This window comes from Aphis gossypii, chromosome 1 (assembly GCF_020184175.1).
Source record: "Aphis gossypii isolate Hap1 chromosome 1, ASM2018417v2, whole genome shotgun sequence".
Lineage (NCBI taxonomy): Eukaryota > Metazoa > Arthropoda > Insecta > Hemiptera > Aphididae > Aphis > Aphis gossypii.
In genome coordinates this window covers 66214618-66230120 of record NC_065530.1, presented here as the reverse complement: position 1 = coordinate 66230120, position 15503 = coordinate 66214618, and the positions used below count along the sequence as shown (strand labels likewise).

The window sequence follows — 15503 nt, the reverse complement described above, 5'->3', positions numbered from 1 at the left end:
AAAGGGGGTGGTCAAGTACTCAAGTGAGTAACACTCAGCTGTACAGTTGTAGGTCACTATTATTTATGTATTAAATTTAAATGCAATGATAGATATCATTGTATAGGTACTAAAAACGATTCTGAACGGAGATGATTTGTCAGCGTTGAGCTTATATGATATATTTTCTAGCGGGTGGTGAAAAAGGTGATTTATGTTTGAATGACCTAAAACCCTCAAAATTAAATTATGTGACGGGTAGGTACAGAAAATATCAATTCTATCGTTACTGTTTCGACATATATATCGTACAAATTTAAACACTTAATTTTTTTATCGACATTTCAAAACAAAAAAATACTATGAAAAATCAAAAAATTAAGTTGTCTGTAAATAGCTCAAAAACTTAATACAGTAAACTAACTTACAGTAATTCGTTTAAGTTACAAAAAAAAATCAATTTTGCGTAAAAAATTCCCGGTTTTTCGCCACTCTTTTTTTGTTTCCCCGATTTAGAATAAAACTTCTTACTTTTGACCTTTATGACTCTATAATGTACCAAGGATATTCGATTTTCCATAGGAAACCACCTCTGAAGCAATTTTCTACAAGTTATGCTTAACACATCATTGTAAAAAGCAATACATTGGGTAAGTGAAAAAGTTGTGAACAGGCCTGGTCGAATTGGACTTGATATAAAAACTAATCAGACCGTAACGACTGGTAGTATTTATTTTTTTCTAATTCCGAGCCAAAAATGGTCTTCTGATCTATTGTAGGATTCTCATTTCAACTTTAGTGTACAATAGCAGTTTCTACACACAATTTAATTTCAAAACACTACTTCTAATTATAGACATTAGAAATGTTGTCACCGAGCACGTAAGAAGTTTTATATTTAAAACATTTTTTGCGTTTATAAGAATTAAGCTAAAAACAGCTTTTTTTTTTTTTAATGATCTTTAGAGAAATACAGATGTAGAATTATAATTATAAAAATAATCAAATAATTATTCCTATTATGGTCAACGCCATAACAATTTTGTTATGAATAATGACGCGATATAATCAAAGCGCTCTACTTAATATTCTTATCAATGTATAAGAACAATCTCTGATAAAAAATAATTTAAGTTACGTAGAATGCACAGTCTTTTAACCATATTTTCACATCATCCAATCGGAATAAAACCTTTTTTTTAAATTTATAATTAGTTTTGAAGCATTTTAATACATAAAAATAGAAAGTTAAGAAGTTAAATTTTAAGCTTAATAAAGTCATGTGGAGCTATGGGTATAAATACTATAAATGTATAATCCACAAAATGTCAGTAACTATCTGAATTAATTGAGTTTTTAACTTGAAATAAAAAATGTATAAAGAATACATGTTTTTCAAAAACATTATTAGATTCTTAAATAAGAAGCGTTTGATAAAAGTATATTTAAGTGCCGCTTCAAATCAAAATAGACAAATATTAGTGGTTTCCTTCATTTGGTGATTAGAATGACAAATTCATTTGTCATAAATCATAAATAAAACTATTTACATATTTATACATCAACAGACTTAGAGATGTACAAGATCTCTAGTCCATGGCTGTAAATTAAATAGGTTTACATAAACACAAAGTATCAGTTTTCAACATGTTTGTTCAAAAAAGGAAAGGTTTATAAATGAAATCAAACTACATCTTTTTTCAATGATGTTTTTTATTAATAGATGATAAGAACTATCGTTTTCCACCAACACGAGGAGCAGCCTTTTGTTGTACAGATTTGGTTTGCACTTTCTTGGGTTGTTTCTATATAAATAAAATGAAAAAGTTGAATTAAAGTTATAAATATCATTTATAAAAAATATTTACCTTCGTTTTGGATGGAGGTGGTGGAGGAGGCTTCTTAGCTGCTCTAGCAGCCTTCTTTTGATCCTTAGCCGCCCTAAAAAGTAAAAAATTTAAGATACATACAACTATTCAAGACACTACATTTTAGCATAAATCATATTACTACTTTAAATGATAGGTAATCCATAAATTATATAATTAATTGTTAAATACGCATACTTTTAAATATTAGATATGTTCATATAGACAGGTATTTTTGTTTAGTATTATCAATAAAATACAACTTACATTATAGTGTGCCAATGTGTTCAAATTTATTAATTAACACGGCAAAAGAAAATCTTAGTGAGAATAAATAAAAAGTCATAAGTATATCATTATGAAGACAAAGTTTATTTAAAATATTGGTCCTTATTAAATTAAAACAGGTTTTAAGCAAAAAAATTCTGCAAAGTTAATAAAAACTTTATTATTGTATTACAGTTGCAATGTATCAAACTAAAACTAGGTAACATAAAGAAATTATTAGTAAATTATGGTTTTTATATCTGACAAACTTTTATAAAATTTAAAAGGGTTATATTTGGTAAAACAATATTTTAGGGGCCCATTTTTTTATTTTTGTGGAGGGCCCAAATTCTCAAGAATTGTAAAAAGAGCAACCAATATAATATATTACCTATTTGTTTATTTATGTTTATCTCGACAGGTACTATCATTACATCATTTTTAATTGATATATGAGTGTTTAAAAGATAAGTTATTTAGTATACCCTTGCCAGTACGTTCTAATTTATGTAAAATCAAAACACGATAAACAAGGGAAAAATGAAATCAATTTCGTGGGTATATACCAGAATTATTTCTATGAAAATTAAGCTTCATATTATACATTTATTCTATTATGAAGTTATAAGAAATCTATTATCACACTAATATTAACATTTATAAAAACCAAGAATTATTACAAATTTTAATTGAACTATATAAAATAGGTATGTTTATCTCGACAGGTACTTTCATTATATCATTTTTAATTGATATATGAGTGTTTAAAAGATATGTTATTTACTATACCCTTGCCAGTACGTTCTAATTTATGTAAAATCAAAACACGATAAACAAGGGAAAAATGAAATCAAGTCAGTGGGTATATACAACAATTATTTCTATGAAAATTATCTAAATTAAATGTTTATCTCGACAGGTACTTTCATTATATCATTTTTTTTTATCGATAAATGAGTGTTTAAAAGATATGTTATTTACTATACCCTTGCCAGTACGTTCTAATTTATGTAAAATCAAAACACGATAAACAAGGGAATTTAACTTAAATACTCAAATTAAAAAAAAAAAAAAATCATAATGATCTAAATATTCATATATTGAAATATAAACCCGTCATAAATGGTTTCTCATCATGCTAAACTTCAAGATAGCAAATACTCGAATTAAAAAAAATAATCATAAGGTAGTTTCTCATTGCGCTAAACTTCAAGATAGTAAATACTCAAATTAAAAAAAAAATCATAATGATCTAAATATTCATATATTGAAATATAAACCCGTCATAAATGGTTTCTCATCATGCTAAACTTTAAGATAGCAAATACTCGAATTAAAAAAAATAATCATAAGGTAGTTTCTCATTGTGCTAAACTTCAAGATAGCAAATATTCAAATTAAAAAAAAACAATCATAAAGATTTAAATATTCATATATTGAAATATAAACCCGTCATAAATGGTTTCTCATCATGCTAAACTTCAAGATAGCAAATACTCGAATTAAAAAAATAATCATAAGGTAGTAAAAATGTATTATTAATATGAAATAAAACCAAAAATAAACCTTTAGCTTCAATACAAAATTCTAATCAAAATAACAAAATTCAATCAGAGTAAATACTTATGGTATTAATATCATTGGAATTAACATTTTGAAACTTCTCATAAATGTCTTATTAATTAAAATATTGAATACCTCTCATTCATTGTAAAAAATATGATCCGTATTTATAATATATTTAATTTGATAAAGAATTGTATTGTTAACCAAACTATTTATAGTAGATAAGGAGAATATATTATACGTATCTGTTTTCCTCAGTATTGAATTTATTATCAGAAAAATCAATAGTAGCAAATACTTATATATACATCATAGAAAGTAATGTTATTTATGCTACAAATATTTTTAATAATTTCTATTTATACAACTGTATAATGCATGTATTCTATACAAGTGTTATCTCTCATAAATGGTTTCTCATCATGTTTTAGATTCAAGATAGCAAATACTCGAATAAAAAAAATATTAATCATAAAGATATAACACAAATTGTATATAAAGAAAAAAATAGTATTAATCCTTAAAAACACTTAATAATAAAAATATCACACTAGATCTTTTTCAGTATAATTTATTCCTCATATACTTTTATGTATCTTCATTCTAAGAATCAAGATAGCAAATACTCGAGTTAAAAATATAATCATAGGAAATAAATAAGTTAAGTTTAATAAATCTAGTACTAGTTTACATGTTATATTTTCCTCAGTCATGATTTCTAATCATTGTCAGTTCAACAGTAGCAAATACTTAATTAAAGATAATCACCGGATAAATATTCAAATTTAAAATTAAAGTACTAAAAATCAACCAATAATTTCCTCAGTAATAACTTTTTAATCATTACACCACTGTTCAATAGTAGCAAATACTTATTAAAGATAATCATTGGACATAAAATGGGCAGATACATACATAACAATAGTTATACTAAAAATTGAAATATTCCTTAAAAGGTTATTATACATCTCGACAGGTACTTTCTTTATACCATTTTAATTCGATATAAGAGTGTTTAAAAGATGATGTTTGATATACCCTTGCCAGTCGTTTAGATTTAATCTAAGATCCAAACACGATAAACAAGGGATATTTTATACAAAATAAATTCTATCAACAGTTTTTTTTAAAATAAATGTGAATCATAAAAAATTATCTCACTTGATGGCAATATCTCTTTGGGCTTTCCTCATTTCGGGTTTCATATTCCTCTTAGCCAAAATATCAGTGAGGGATGCACCGACAATAGCACGTTGGAATTTTTGTGTTCTCCTGGTCTTCTTTTTTGTTGTTTCTTCTTCTTGACCTTTGCGGTGCTTGCGTCTAAACAACATCAGACAATAAGGTACATATAAACGTACTTAAAACAAAAGAATAACATTCATCAATAGTTTACCTGTACAATATTGTCCATGTCACTTTACGGGGGTTTCTCTTCATCAAGTGAGCGCGCTCACATTTAGAATTGAGGAAAGTGAATGTCTGTATTGATAAAGAAAAACATAAAAAAAGGTTTATTTTGAAATTTAAGGTACTCTATAGTGTGAAACGTTGGTAAGCATAACCAGAAATGGTAAGCATATAAGTTTTCAAAGAAAACTCACCTTTCCGTCGGCTTTAATCATGGTTTTGCCATGTCCAGGGTAGATTTTGTACCCACTGTAGGCGCAAAGTCCGATCCTTTAAGAAAAAATAAAAAAATAAATAAAACACAAGACATAAACCATCAGTTGGATAGTTTGGCGGTATATTCATAAGCAATATTTCGACGTCCATGATCGTCGGATGAGTGAAAAGTAAGGTAATTATATGGCGCCGAATAACACCAAAAGCATTTGTCTTAGTAAGAAATTCGCAAATCGTTACAAAAGTTGGATTGATGTGGATAAAACTTACTTCATATTTACGGATTTCGGAGGACTCCAACTATGAAAAGAAGAAAATGATTATCAACTCAGCATACAAGTGTTGTGGCTCAGAAATCGGCAATGCAAACTGCAATTGGGTTGACTGAAGTTAGTTGCGCGATGCAGTGTTGCCAACGCTAATACTTTTTTTTGGTTTAGGACCTATAACTGTTTGTTCGGCGTAGAATTAGTGCCTCAGATTAGATGAAATTTTGTAAATTTTCAACTATTAATTTTTTGTGACTACATTGAAGGGATTCTAGAATATTAAAATGAAAATTTAAACGTAGTAAGGGGGTAAACACTCATAAAAAATCATACCACGATTCTTATCTACTAAATAACTGATAATTATATATTTGATAATGTTTTTTTTTAATCTGATAATGTAAATAATAAAAAATAAAATTCAAATAATATTTGATAACACCCACATGGTCACAGGGCAATAGGGCATGGATTTCAATTTTCAAGGTATTTGATTTTTAAGTAGTTGATGGCGGTAGCCATTTACTTGTGTCAAAAACAAAATATGAAGTTACCAATAGGTTCCCTATTTACAATAAAAAAATATGATTTAGTTGATACTTAATATTTGAATATTGAAAGTATTGAAACGTATATTTTACCCGAACACTTAAAAAGGTGTTTCTAAAAGATTAATATTTTTTACAAAAGTTTCAATATTCGTAAAATATTAATTAATGTATTTTTAATTATCTTTGATACATTTTATATACTTGGTAAAATAATAGATACATCTATTTTGTATGAAAAATCTATATCTTATTACAACATTGAAAAGTAGTATGGGTCTAAAATTAATTGTTGAAGAAATTAATGTAATAATAAAACCTAATAGAGCAATAAATGTAAACAACAATTTGATTACTCTGTTATATTCAAATATACCACACATACAGAAACAGAATATTCCAAAAAAATGAATTCTTTACGCAAAATATATTTTTTTCTTTGAATTCAATGAATTATAAAGATTATTCTTGTTCCATTGCATAGAACAAATTCAAATATTATGTAAATTATAAAATTATTACTTATAACATAACAAGTTTATAACATTTGAAATTTTAAAACGAGTGGTAAGTACTAAAGTACCTATTACATTTTTATAATAATAAGTTATCTAGATATTGTAAATTAAACGACTATACCTACTATGCATTTTTAAGTTTAACGGGTGTGCTAATTTGCCAAAACAAATTAATTTTTTAACAAAATGTTTATATTACATTTTATTCTTAAATTATTTTAAAATAAATTAGATTTATGTTAATGATTAATTATTGTTGTTTACTTTTTCAAAAATAGTATTTTCTAATACTATTATTATGTTTTATTTATTTAATTAGTCATTCATAGATAAAATTCTTTTTGATAGATTATAATAAAGAGAATTAAATTTTTAACAATTTATTTGTATTTTGGAGTCTTTTGTTCAAATTTTAGGTATGCGTTGAATAATAATAAATATTAAATAAAATACCTTATTGTAAAGAAAGTTTTAATCTGATCAATAGAAATAATGAAACAATAATGGAAATGAATTAGGCATAATAATATAGAATATATACAGGTCAACTAAGAGATGGATTACTGCAAGTATCACTTCCTGATTCATCGTTGTCATCATCACTGTTTTCTAAATCATTTTTGTCATCACCTCCATTTTCAGATGTTGTTTTCTGATCATCTTTAGCCCATTCGATCCTTGGTACAGCACACTTGGGACATAATTCCAAAGAGCTTGAGCACTGATGGCACATTGTATGGTATGCTTCTTTTACAGTCTTATTGTGACATTTGTTGCAGTTCTTGGGTGCTTTTAACATCTTATATTTTTTGTACTTGATTTTCCATTCCAATATGTCTTTACACCGAGGGCAAACGCTATGAATTTGTATGGAATTCAAACGTTTGGTACGTATATTGGTGTCATGAAGATTATTTTTAAACGCAAATCGATTTTGATGCTTTTGTGGTCGATTGCGAGCTGCATTTCCTTTCTGGCTACTCATGGCGTCTACTAAAATTAAAAAAAAGAAATTAATAACCGGTTCGTACAAAATGGATCAGGTATTTTGCTAACAAAAATCTAACTACCTTAAATTAATAATATTTTTCAGTTATTTCTGACTATATAGCAAGTTCTTATTACCAGTTATTGTAGGAAGCACACCGCAAATATTAGATAAACTGATAAAGAAATTATAGATAAGCGACACGTTCAAAACAAAAAGTTAAATATTTAGCGCTTACGGTGTCGTTCTTTTTAACTATTAAGAAAATAGACGGGTATTGTTGCAGCTGATTAGGTACTTTTCCATATCAACAATATTGATATAAGCTCTGGAGTCTGGGTCCTTACTAGTTATTTAGCCATGCTCCTTGATACTTGGTTTTTACGACGATTAAAAATATAGGTAATCAATAATCATTAATCGTATCTTTAATCGTGCTCCTTACTCTTTATAATACATCGAAAATGATTTTATGTTTTTCACTTAAATATTAAATAAATACCTACTAATTTTGTAAATTCTGAGTGATGAATACGAATGTATTGATTTTATAAAGATGTGTTTTTGTGTGTATGTGTAGTACCTACGCTGTAAATACACGATAGTCGAAAAGTAGTCGATACTTCGATTTTTAATTTCGAGGATGGTTTTGTATAGAAAATTGAATCTTGTTTTTTTTTTTAATTATAATTTTTTTTTTTTATAATCTCGTAAAATAAAAAAAAAATTAAGAAAAAATTGGAAGAATTTCACAAATTCTATTTTTAACAAAATTTTTTTTTTGATGTACTTTAACACGTTCACCGCCCAAGACTTTTTTGAAACTCTTAAGATAAACCCAAACTATATACATATATTCTTTTTCTAGTTATTTATAGGTACCAGAAATTTTCTGTTTTTTTCGATAAATGTTGATAAAAAATTATATGCTCGGTCAAATTTCTTGAAAATTTAATTCTAGATCTTACAAAAGTTATTTTTCTATCTATATAAAAATTTTAAAAGAAGATAGGCACTTTTTTGTTTTATATATTAATGAACTGAAAAATTTTGACAACATTTTTAAAAATTAGGAAAAATTACAAGCTATTTTATAATTTGAGTTCATAATAATTTTCCTTTTTTTTCTAAGTTTTGAAAATAAGTAAAAAACAAAATTTATACTGACACCATAAAATCTAAGAAATTTATAAAAACAATATTATTTTTTATAAATACCTATCTCAAGTTCCAATTTGAAAGAAGTTACATATTTAAACGATAAATAACAATATTATGTTAATTAAGTATTTTGTTGTAATTTAAAACCATTATTCGTGGGAGTCGCAGAACCTTACAAAACTTTTAAGTAGATTGGTATATTATGTTATTATTTATTATGAATTTTACTTAACATTAGAAACATTGAAAATATTATCTATTTATAGATACTATGAATCTATTTTTACTGTTTTACGGTATTTAGGTACCATTTGGCATATTTTACAAACAGATATTAATAAATTTTGATAATTTATTAAATAATAATTCTAATTTGTATAAGTTATTTAGATTTTAGTTATAATATAATTTAATATATTATTTTGTTACATAATATAATATGGTGAAATATATATATTATTTTAAAAATAAAATATTAATATCTAATATAGTAAATACGATTTTTAAATTGACATTCATAGAAAAACTTAAAATAGAACATTTGCATTATTTCCATGCTTATGAATAGTTCAGGAATCAGGACGAGTTAAAATATTTAGAAAATTATTCCATGTATATAGAAAATGATAATATAAACATGTACCTTTACGAGTATATCTACATGGCTACATGCTTATTATTTAAGTATCATGTCTAAGACACCGAACACTTGTGTTGCCTCTTCACCCCACTATACTCAACAAACAACTTACCTGTAGCAGGTTTTGACATAAATCACAGTGTTCTGAATTAATTTCATCAAACTTTCACAACGGAGCAGTTAAAACCCGTCGATTGTATAAAACACACGTTTCTGTCTACCACAATCAACATCAAGTAATAATTAGACTTCTTCAAAAATCTTTAAGTACCTATCGTCTTATTTAGAGATTTTTACAATATTTTGTATCGTAATCCTATAGAGATCGTTTATTTCACATACATAATTAATAAATATAATATGTTTAAATCGTCAAAAATGTAATAGTATTTCAATATTAAATAAGATAGTCAATAATATTGACGTATATTATTATGTTGATAGGAGAACACAGAAAAAAAATGACAAGAAAAATAATAATAAACTATTTAAAAACAAAAATTTATTCTTTAATTTTTGGTATTTATATTTGACAAAAGTAATATTTTGCTTGTTCAAATTGTATTATCTATGTACATAAACACTTTGTAATTATAACACAAAGAAAAGAAAATGTTTAATATTCGTCATAACTTTCAATAAATTAAAAAGGAAAAAAAATACATCTGTAGAAAATTATTATAATATATATTATTCTAAATACCCAACTAGAATAGTAGAATACTAACAATATCATCATTATCTATAGTTTGCTTTTATCATATACAACTAGTTAAATTATTTTGATTTTAGCCAGTTCTGTTTAAATTTTATATAGCAAAACCAATTATTTCATTAAGTCAATCATGTCCATTCATATTATATATTATGGTAACAAAGGAAAAAAAAATATCGCAAACAACAACAAATTGACTAAAAAAATTTGTTATGAAAATTGAATATTCAAAATTTCAAAGACTAAGAAACATAATGGACCCACAAGTCAGCTAACAATTGTCTGTCATGTCAAGTACTCTATCAAAAATCTAAATAAACACCGTGGCCATATTATAGGTACATGTTGAATAATAGCGCTGCCGTGCGAAGCGGCTTTAAAAGCGTTATTTCTGAACAAATAATAGTGTTTTAACAAAATGTTAATTTTAATAAAGAAAAAGAAATGTAGGCCGATGTACTTAATAATATTTATATTTTGTTTGGATTTTTAAATTTAACAAGAACGAATGAATGCCCAAGATTAGTAATAAATGCAAGTTTAGAAATATAGTATTTAATTTAAGTTATGTATATATATATAATACGCTGATTATGGCTCTCTTTTGACGTGTTCGTTGTAGTGGTTTTTTATTCATGTTTCGTCTCATGCGAGTCCCTCAACGACCCTCTTCCCCAATATCTCTATTAATCGGTTATAGTACAAAATGTATAGGAATCGACTACACGAGAAAAAGCAACCAACAAAACAGACTCAATCCTTGACGTTCTGCTGCACTAAGTGCCCGCCGAAGTTGTTTTTGCCATTTAATTGATGAGTCGTTCCATTGCGTTTGCCTCGGGTCATGTTGCCGAAACACACGGACGAACTGGAGCTGACACCTGAGTCTGAAGACTTTTCACTGGAAGTACACGAGTTCGGTTTGGCGGCCGTGGAAGCGTTGACGGTGTCGCCAGACTTTGATGTCTTCTTACTGTACTCAGGTGACGACAGGGCAGCGTCGTTACCGTTGTTGGCAGAGAAACGCGGTTTCGGCGTAGGCTTCGACTTGGCAACGTCGGCTCCGGGGTTGTTCGTTCGTTGACCGTGGGCGGTTTCTTGAGAGTCGTCGCAGCTCGGATCTGTTTTGTTTTCATCGGTGCTGCTAGAATCATCTTCGGGCGCTGTCGACCAAACAAAAATAATAATATTAAATAATAACAATAACAATATCGATACTATAACAGCGTACAACAACGTCGACGATAAACGTAAAATCAAACGATATATGTACTTACACTGATAGTCATGCATGACCTGGACAGCTGCCAATATTTTCGCTCTCTGTTCTGGGGCCATTATACCCATATAGTCCAAGTCCGCTTCACGTATTTCACAGAACGACTGCAAGTCTCCAAAACCGTTCATCGCAAACACGGACATTTGTTCCTATGAGGATCAAATAACGCACACATAAAATAGATTATTATATTATGTCAACACGCACCTAAATACATACATATAGATTGACGAAAAAAAATTACTAAACACTGTACTCACCTCCATGCCGATAGTCCGCAGGAGCTGGAGCAACGATTTAGGCCTATGTTTCGCATTTTGTTTGCTCTTTTCGAGCCCGTTGCTTTCATTCATCAATGGTTGGACCTTTTCGAAATTGAACGTGCCTATTCTATCACAGCCTTTGACCATACCCTTCCAGATACCACTAGCGTTCATGGTGGTCACTAATATCACGTCACCTTTCTAAATGGAAAACACAAAAATCGGGTTAATCTTTATAATAGGTACGAAGATTTCGCGGGTTATTCATACGTTAAATTTCAAAGCGTCTTTGTCATAAGGGTTTGGGCTGCTGTTGGCCACGGCTCGCGCCAAAGCCAACACTTGTACTTTTTGCGTCCCATCGCAAGAAGTCGGGGATTCCTCTGAGCTTTGAGACGCTGCTCCCATCAATGCTTGGGCACCTAAAAAAATATCCACAAACATCACTTACGTTATTTTTATAGAAAAAATTACATTTTCGTGATTTTTTAAATTTGAAAAAGTAGTTAGGTACTGAATAATTAAAATGTATGTACTATAGTGAATAATAGTGTATGTTAGTCGGTTGCAAATTTTCGAATATATGTGGTTATGATGGTTTGAAAATTGTCCGCAAAGTATTATACCTAAGTATTAGATTAAAAGTGTAAGTAATATTATCTTTACTAAATAAAGTGATATAACTAATAATCTATATGTTCAAATTTTGATTCAGACACGCATACATATTTTCAAAGCAAAAAATGTGCTTAACAATTTTAAGTGAAAATATTTGCGTTTATAAGATAAAATTCAAGTATACAACGGAGAGGGTGAGTATTCTTAGCTACCTATTCACATTGTATAACATAAATCTGTGTGTGTGATCAAAAGAAACTTACTAGAAGTACTTGGTAGACTCTCAGCAGAACTATGATGACGGTTAGGTCTCTGGTTTTGTTTTAGTTGTTTTGAGGATGTTTTGGATCTATGGTGGTGTTGCCTTTTACTATGACGCTGAAATAACAAAACGTGTTTTTATTGTTTAACGCATAACATGTAGGGTAGACAACAGAAAAACTTACAGGCGATTGCAAAAACGAGTCCTCTTGATCGGCATAGTCCGAACTGTGTCCAGGTGACATCGCGGTGTCCATTCCCTTTATAAAAAAGAAAATAACAAACGTTTAACCAACGACGATAGTAATTTTTAGGCAATCAGCAAGCACTTACGTTCATTCTGAGCCTGTGATAAAGTTCCTGATCATAGTCCGAACGGTTGGTCTCTACAGATAACGACGACATCCTAGAACTGTACAAAAACAAAAAGTTTAAATATTGGTAAATTCAATATAAAGTTATAAAATATTTATATATTCTATACAAAATTTTTTCATTAATAATTTTCATTTCCATTAATGATATAAGTAAAAAAATGTGTCACATATTTTGGTCGTTTGTATCTAACAAAAATAGTGTGTTCAAAAAATCCCGTATGAATCATATTATGTATTTAATGTAAATAAACAGGTACATTTAAATTAAGTTTTCTCAATAGTATTCAAAAAGTATAACCTATGTCATTAAATTGAGATTTTATTATAGAATAGATACAACTTTAGAAAGATCGAATTAAATATATTAACGTGCTATGGTCTCAAAAGGAATTCTTAAGGTGACACGGAACTCAGCTGGATATACTTAATGTAAATTTGTTTTTGTATTTTATATCCGGCGAATATTGTCTACGCGTATAATTATGATGCACGTTGTATTCGGGTGAACTAAAATGTCAGTCTACTACTTCGAGCACTGTCAGTTTGACTTTTCTGTACTTATGAAATAAGTTAAAAAGGTTATAGTATATAATATATATTATTATACATATATACATATAACTGTAGAGAAAACGCTATGCACTTTGAAGTTTGAACTTATTGCTGGTATATGCTAAATGGTGTGGTTTTTTGACAGCATGTTAAATTATATTTTGGATTTGTGGAATGAAGGTTAAACTTAAGTACTTTGACAACTTAAACTTTACCAAATTAATAATGAAATAATACTATAATGAACTATGGAATATCGATAATCTTAATGATGCGTCGAATTTAAATAGTGAATCAAACTTGTTTACGTTTATAAGATTATAAAGTAGAAATACAATATTATAACTTTTTATTAACAATTTATAGGAATGAAAAAAATTATTGCACTTTGATGTATAAAATGTTAGATTTATAATATTAATAAACTATATTAATTTTTTTTATAAATAAAACACGAATAACACAATTGAATACATATCATACATCAATATATTGACTCAAATTGTGTATAATATACTGACAGAACATTTTTCAGGTTAAATATATTTTAGTAATTAATTTATTACTATGCCGTTTTATTATAACAATGCAATTAAGTACGGAAATATATGTTTAACCGTAAACAAAAATAATCATAGTAAAATATTATTTAAAATATTTTAGCAATAGTTAATTTAGCATAAGTTTAAATAATAATAAATAATTATAAATAAATTAATTAATTATTACATTATCACATATTATGTACATGTACGAATATTGTTGGAATCTATCTATGGTTTAAGATCAGAAAAGATAGTATTTTATACTTAACTACCAAAACAGTTTATTATTAAATTGGAGTTTGGCACAAATTTTTGTTTTTTGAACTGTCGTAAGTTATCAGAACTTTCATTATTTTTATTTAAAATACGACCAATATTTGTTGGCACACCATTATTCACAATTTTTTTTCACTAAAAATAATTATTTTTATAATGGAATAAAAGTGTCTTTATCTTCAATCGTTAAAGTTCGTATTAAAAGTTTTTAATATGAATGCAGTATTATACATATACATTATTTTATGAGTCAAGTTTATAATTCATCTTAAATAATTATAACAATTTTAAGATGAATAATGAAATAAAATACTTTTTATGATAAAAATGAAAGTGGTTATCGGTTTGTTAAAACCATTATCTCTGTGACAAATGTATTTCACTTTAAAATGAAATACAAAATGTAATATTTTACACGTAGTTAAGTTTTAACATTAATGTTTTGTTTCAAGTATTTTCTTAATTTAAAACTCTGCACAAGTAGAATAATTAAGTTGAATTCATATACATTCGTCATCATAATAACTCGTTAAATTTTGCAAATAGATGATTTATTTATTGGAAATAAGACATAGTAGATTGTATTTTAGATTTGACATTTAATATAACATGGATGATTACCATCCAAAGGTTATTCAATATTTTAATGTAATGATTGTATCTGAGTATTAAAAAAAATTGTGATTTATTAAAATTATTATCCATTAGGTATAAAGTATAAAAATAAGCTTGGCTATCACAATCGATTTTCAAAAATGTTGATTCATCATAATTTATTCATAAAAAATTCGAAATGACATCACACCCATTAAAGCACCTATATTCACCCATAAAACAATGTCTACCCTAAATAACGGGCCTGCACCTGAAACGTGTTAAGTTTGTTTTTTGCTTTCATGATTTAAAATGTTAACAAATAAGTGTTAAAAAAAAAAACACCGTATAGTCCATAAAAACACATTTTATCTTAGGACCTGTGACGATGGAAAATCTCCGGGGACTATAATTCTGTTTTAAAAATTATAGGTAGACCTATTAATATAGAAATTATTACGAAATATATAGGGTTAATATTTATAATTAGACATTAGAAAATAGAGTGACGAGATGTGGGGTAATTTCCATGCCAGAACAGGCGTGTATATATAAGGAGATGCTTTAATCGAACACTGCAGATTATTTTAAAA

General features: G+C 27.4%; 3 protein-coding genes across 5 annotated transcripts in view; all 3 read right to left on the bottom strand.

Annotated features, from left to right (window-relative positions):
- Positions 1-1672: 1672 nt before the first annotated feature.
- Positions 1673-5743, bottom strand: LOC114121973 (60S ribosomal protein L24). Its single transcript, XM_027984501.2, has 6 exons — positions 5577-5743; positions 5285-5360; positions 5077-5162; positions 4842-5003; positions 1848-1920; positions 1673-1784 (listed from the first exon to the last, which is right to left on the bottom strand). The coding sequence occupies exons 1-6, from the start codon at positions 5579-5581 to the stop codon at positions 1713-1715; spliced, it is 474 nt and encodes a 157-aa protein (XP_027840302.1). The 5' UTR covers positions 5582-5743; the 3' UTR covers positions 1673-1712.
- A 1348-nt stretch (positions 5744-7091) lies between these two features.
- LOC114121970 (uncharacterized protein C9orf85 homolog) lies at positions 7092-7887 on the bottom strand. 3 transcript variants are annotated; one of them, XM_027984496.2, is made up of 2 exons: positions 7767-7887; positions 7092-7634 (listed from the first exon to the last, which is right to left on the bottom strand). In XM_027984496.2, exon 2 carries the CDS (start codon positions 7624-7626, stop codon positions 7186-7188), a length of 441 nt encoding a protein of 146 aa, XP_027840297.1. In that variant the 5' UTR covers positions 7627-7634; positions 7767-7887; the 3' UTR covers positions 7092-7185. The 3 variants fall into 3 exon arrangements, with proteins under 3 accessions (XP_027840297.1, XP_027840295.1, XP_027840296.1); XM_027984494.2 differs by having other exon boundaries at positions 7712-7873; XM_027984495.2 differs by having other exon boundaries at positions 7092-7631; positions 7712-7846.
- A 2023-nt stretch (positions 7888-9910) lies between these two features.
- Positions 9911-15503, bottom strand: part of LOC114121963 (uncharacterized) — a 72165-nt gene continuing 66572 nt past the window's right edge. Inside the window, exons 9-15 of the mRNA XM_027984481.2 lie at positions 12900-12978; positions 12752-12826; positions 12569-12683; positions 11958-12109; positions 11685-11888; positions 11423-11573; positions 9911-11308 (exon numbers count right to left, since the gene is read on the bottom strand). Of these exons, the coding sequence (XP_027840282.2) occupies positions 10899-11308; positions 11423-11573; positions 11685-11888; positions 11958-12109; positions 12569-12683; positions 12752-12826; positions 12900-12978 (1186 nt within the window). The 3' untranslated portion in view covers positions 9911-10898. The remainder of the gene's footprint in view (positions 11309-11422; positions 11574-11684; positions 11889-11957; positions 12110-12568; positions 12684-12751; positions 12827-12899; positions 12979-15503) is intronic.

Excerpts from the sequence above, each read along its gene's own strand:
- LOC114121973 (XM_027984501.2), bottom strand. Across the intron at positions 5,163-5,284 it reads TGATTAAAGCCGACGGAAAG|ACATTCACTTTCCTCAATTC; the intron begins GTGAGTTTTCTT and ends TTATCAATACAG. Across the intron at positions 5,004-5,076 it reads ACATGGACAATATTGTACAG|ACGCAAGCACCGCAAAGGTC; the intron begins GTAAACTATTGA and ends GATGTTGTTTAG.
- LOC114121970 (XM_027984496.2), bottom strand. The coding sequence starts at position 7,626 with ATGAGTAGCCAGAAAGGAAATGCAGCTCGCAATCGACCACAAAAGCAT.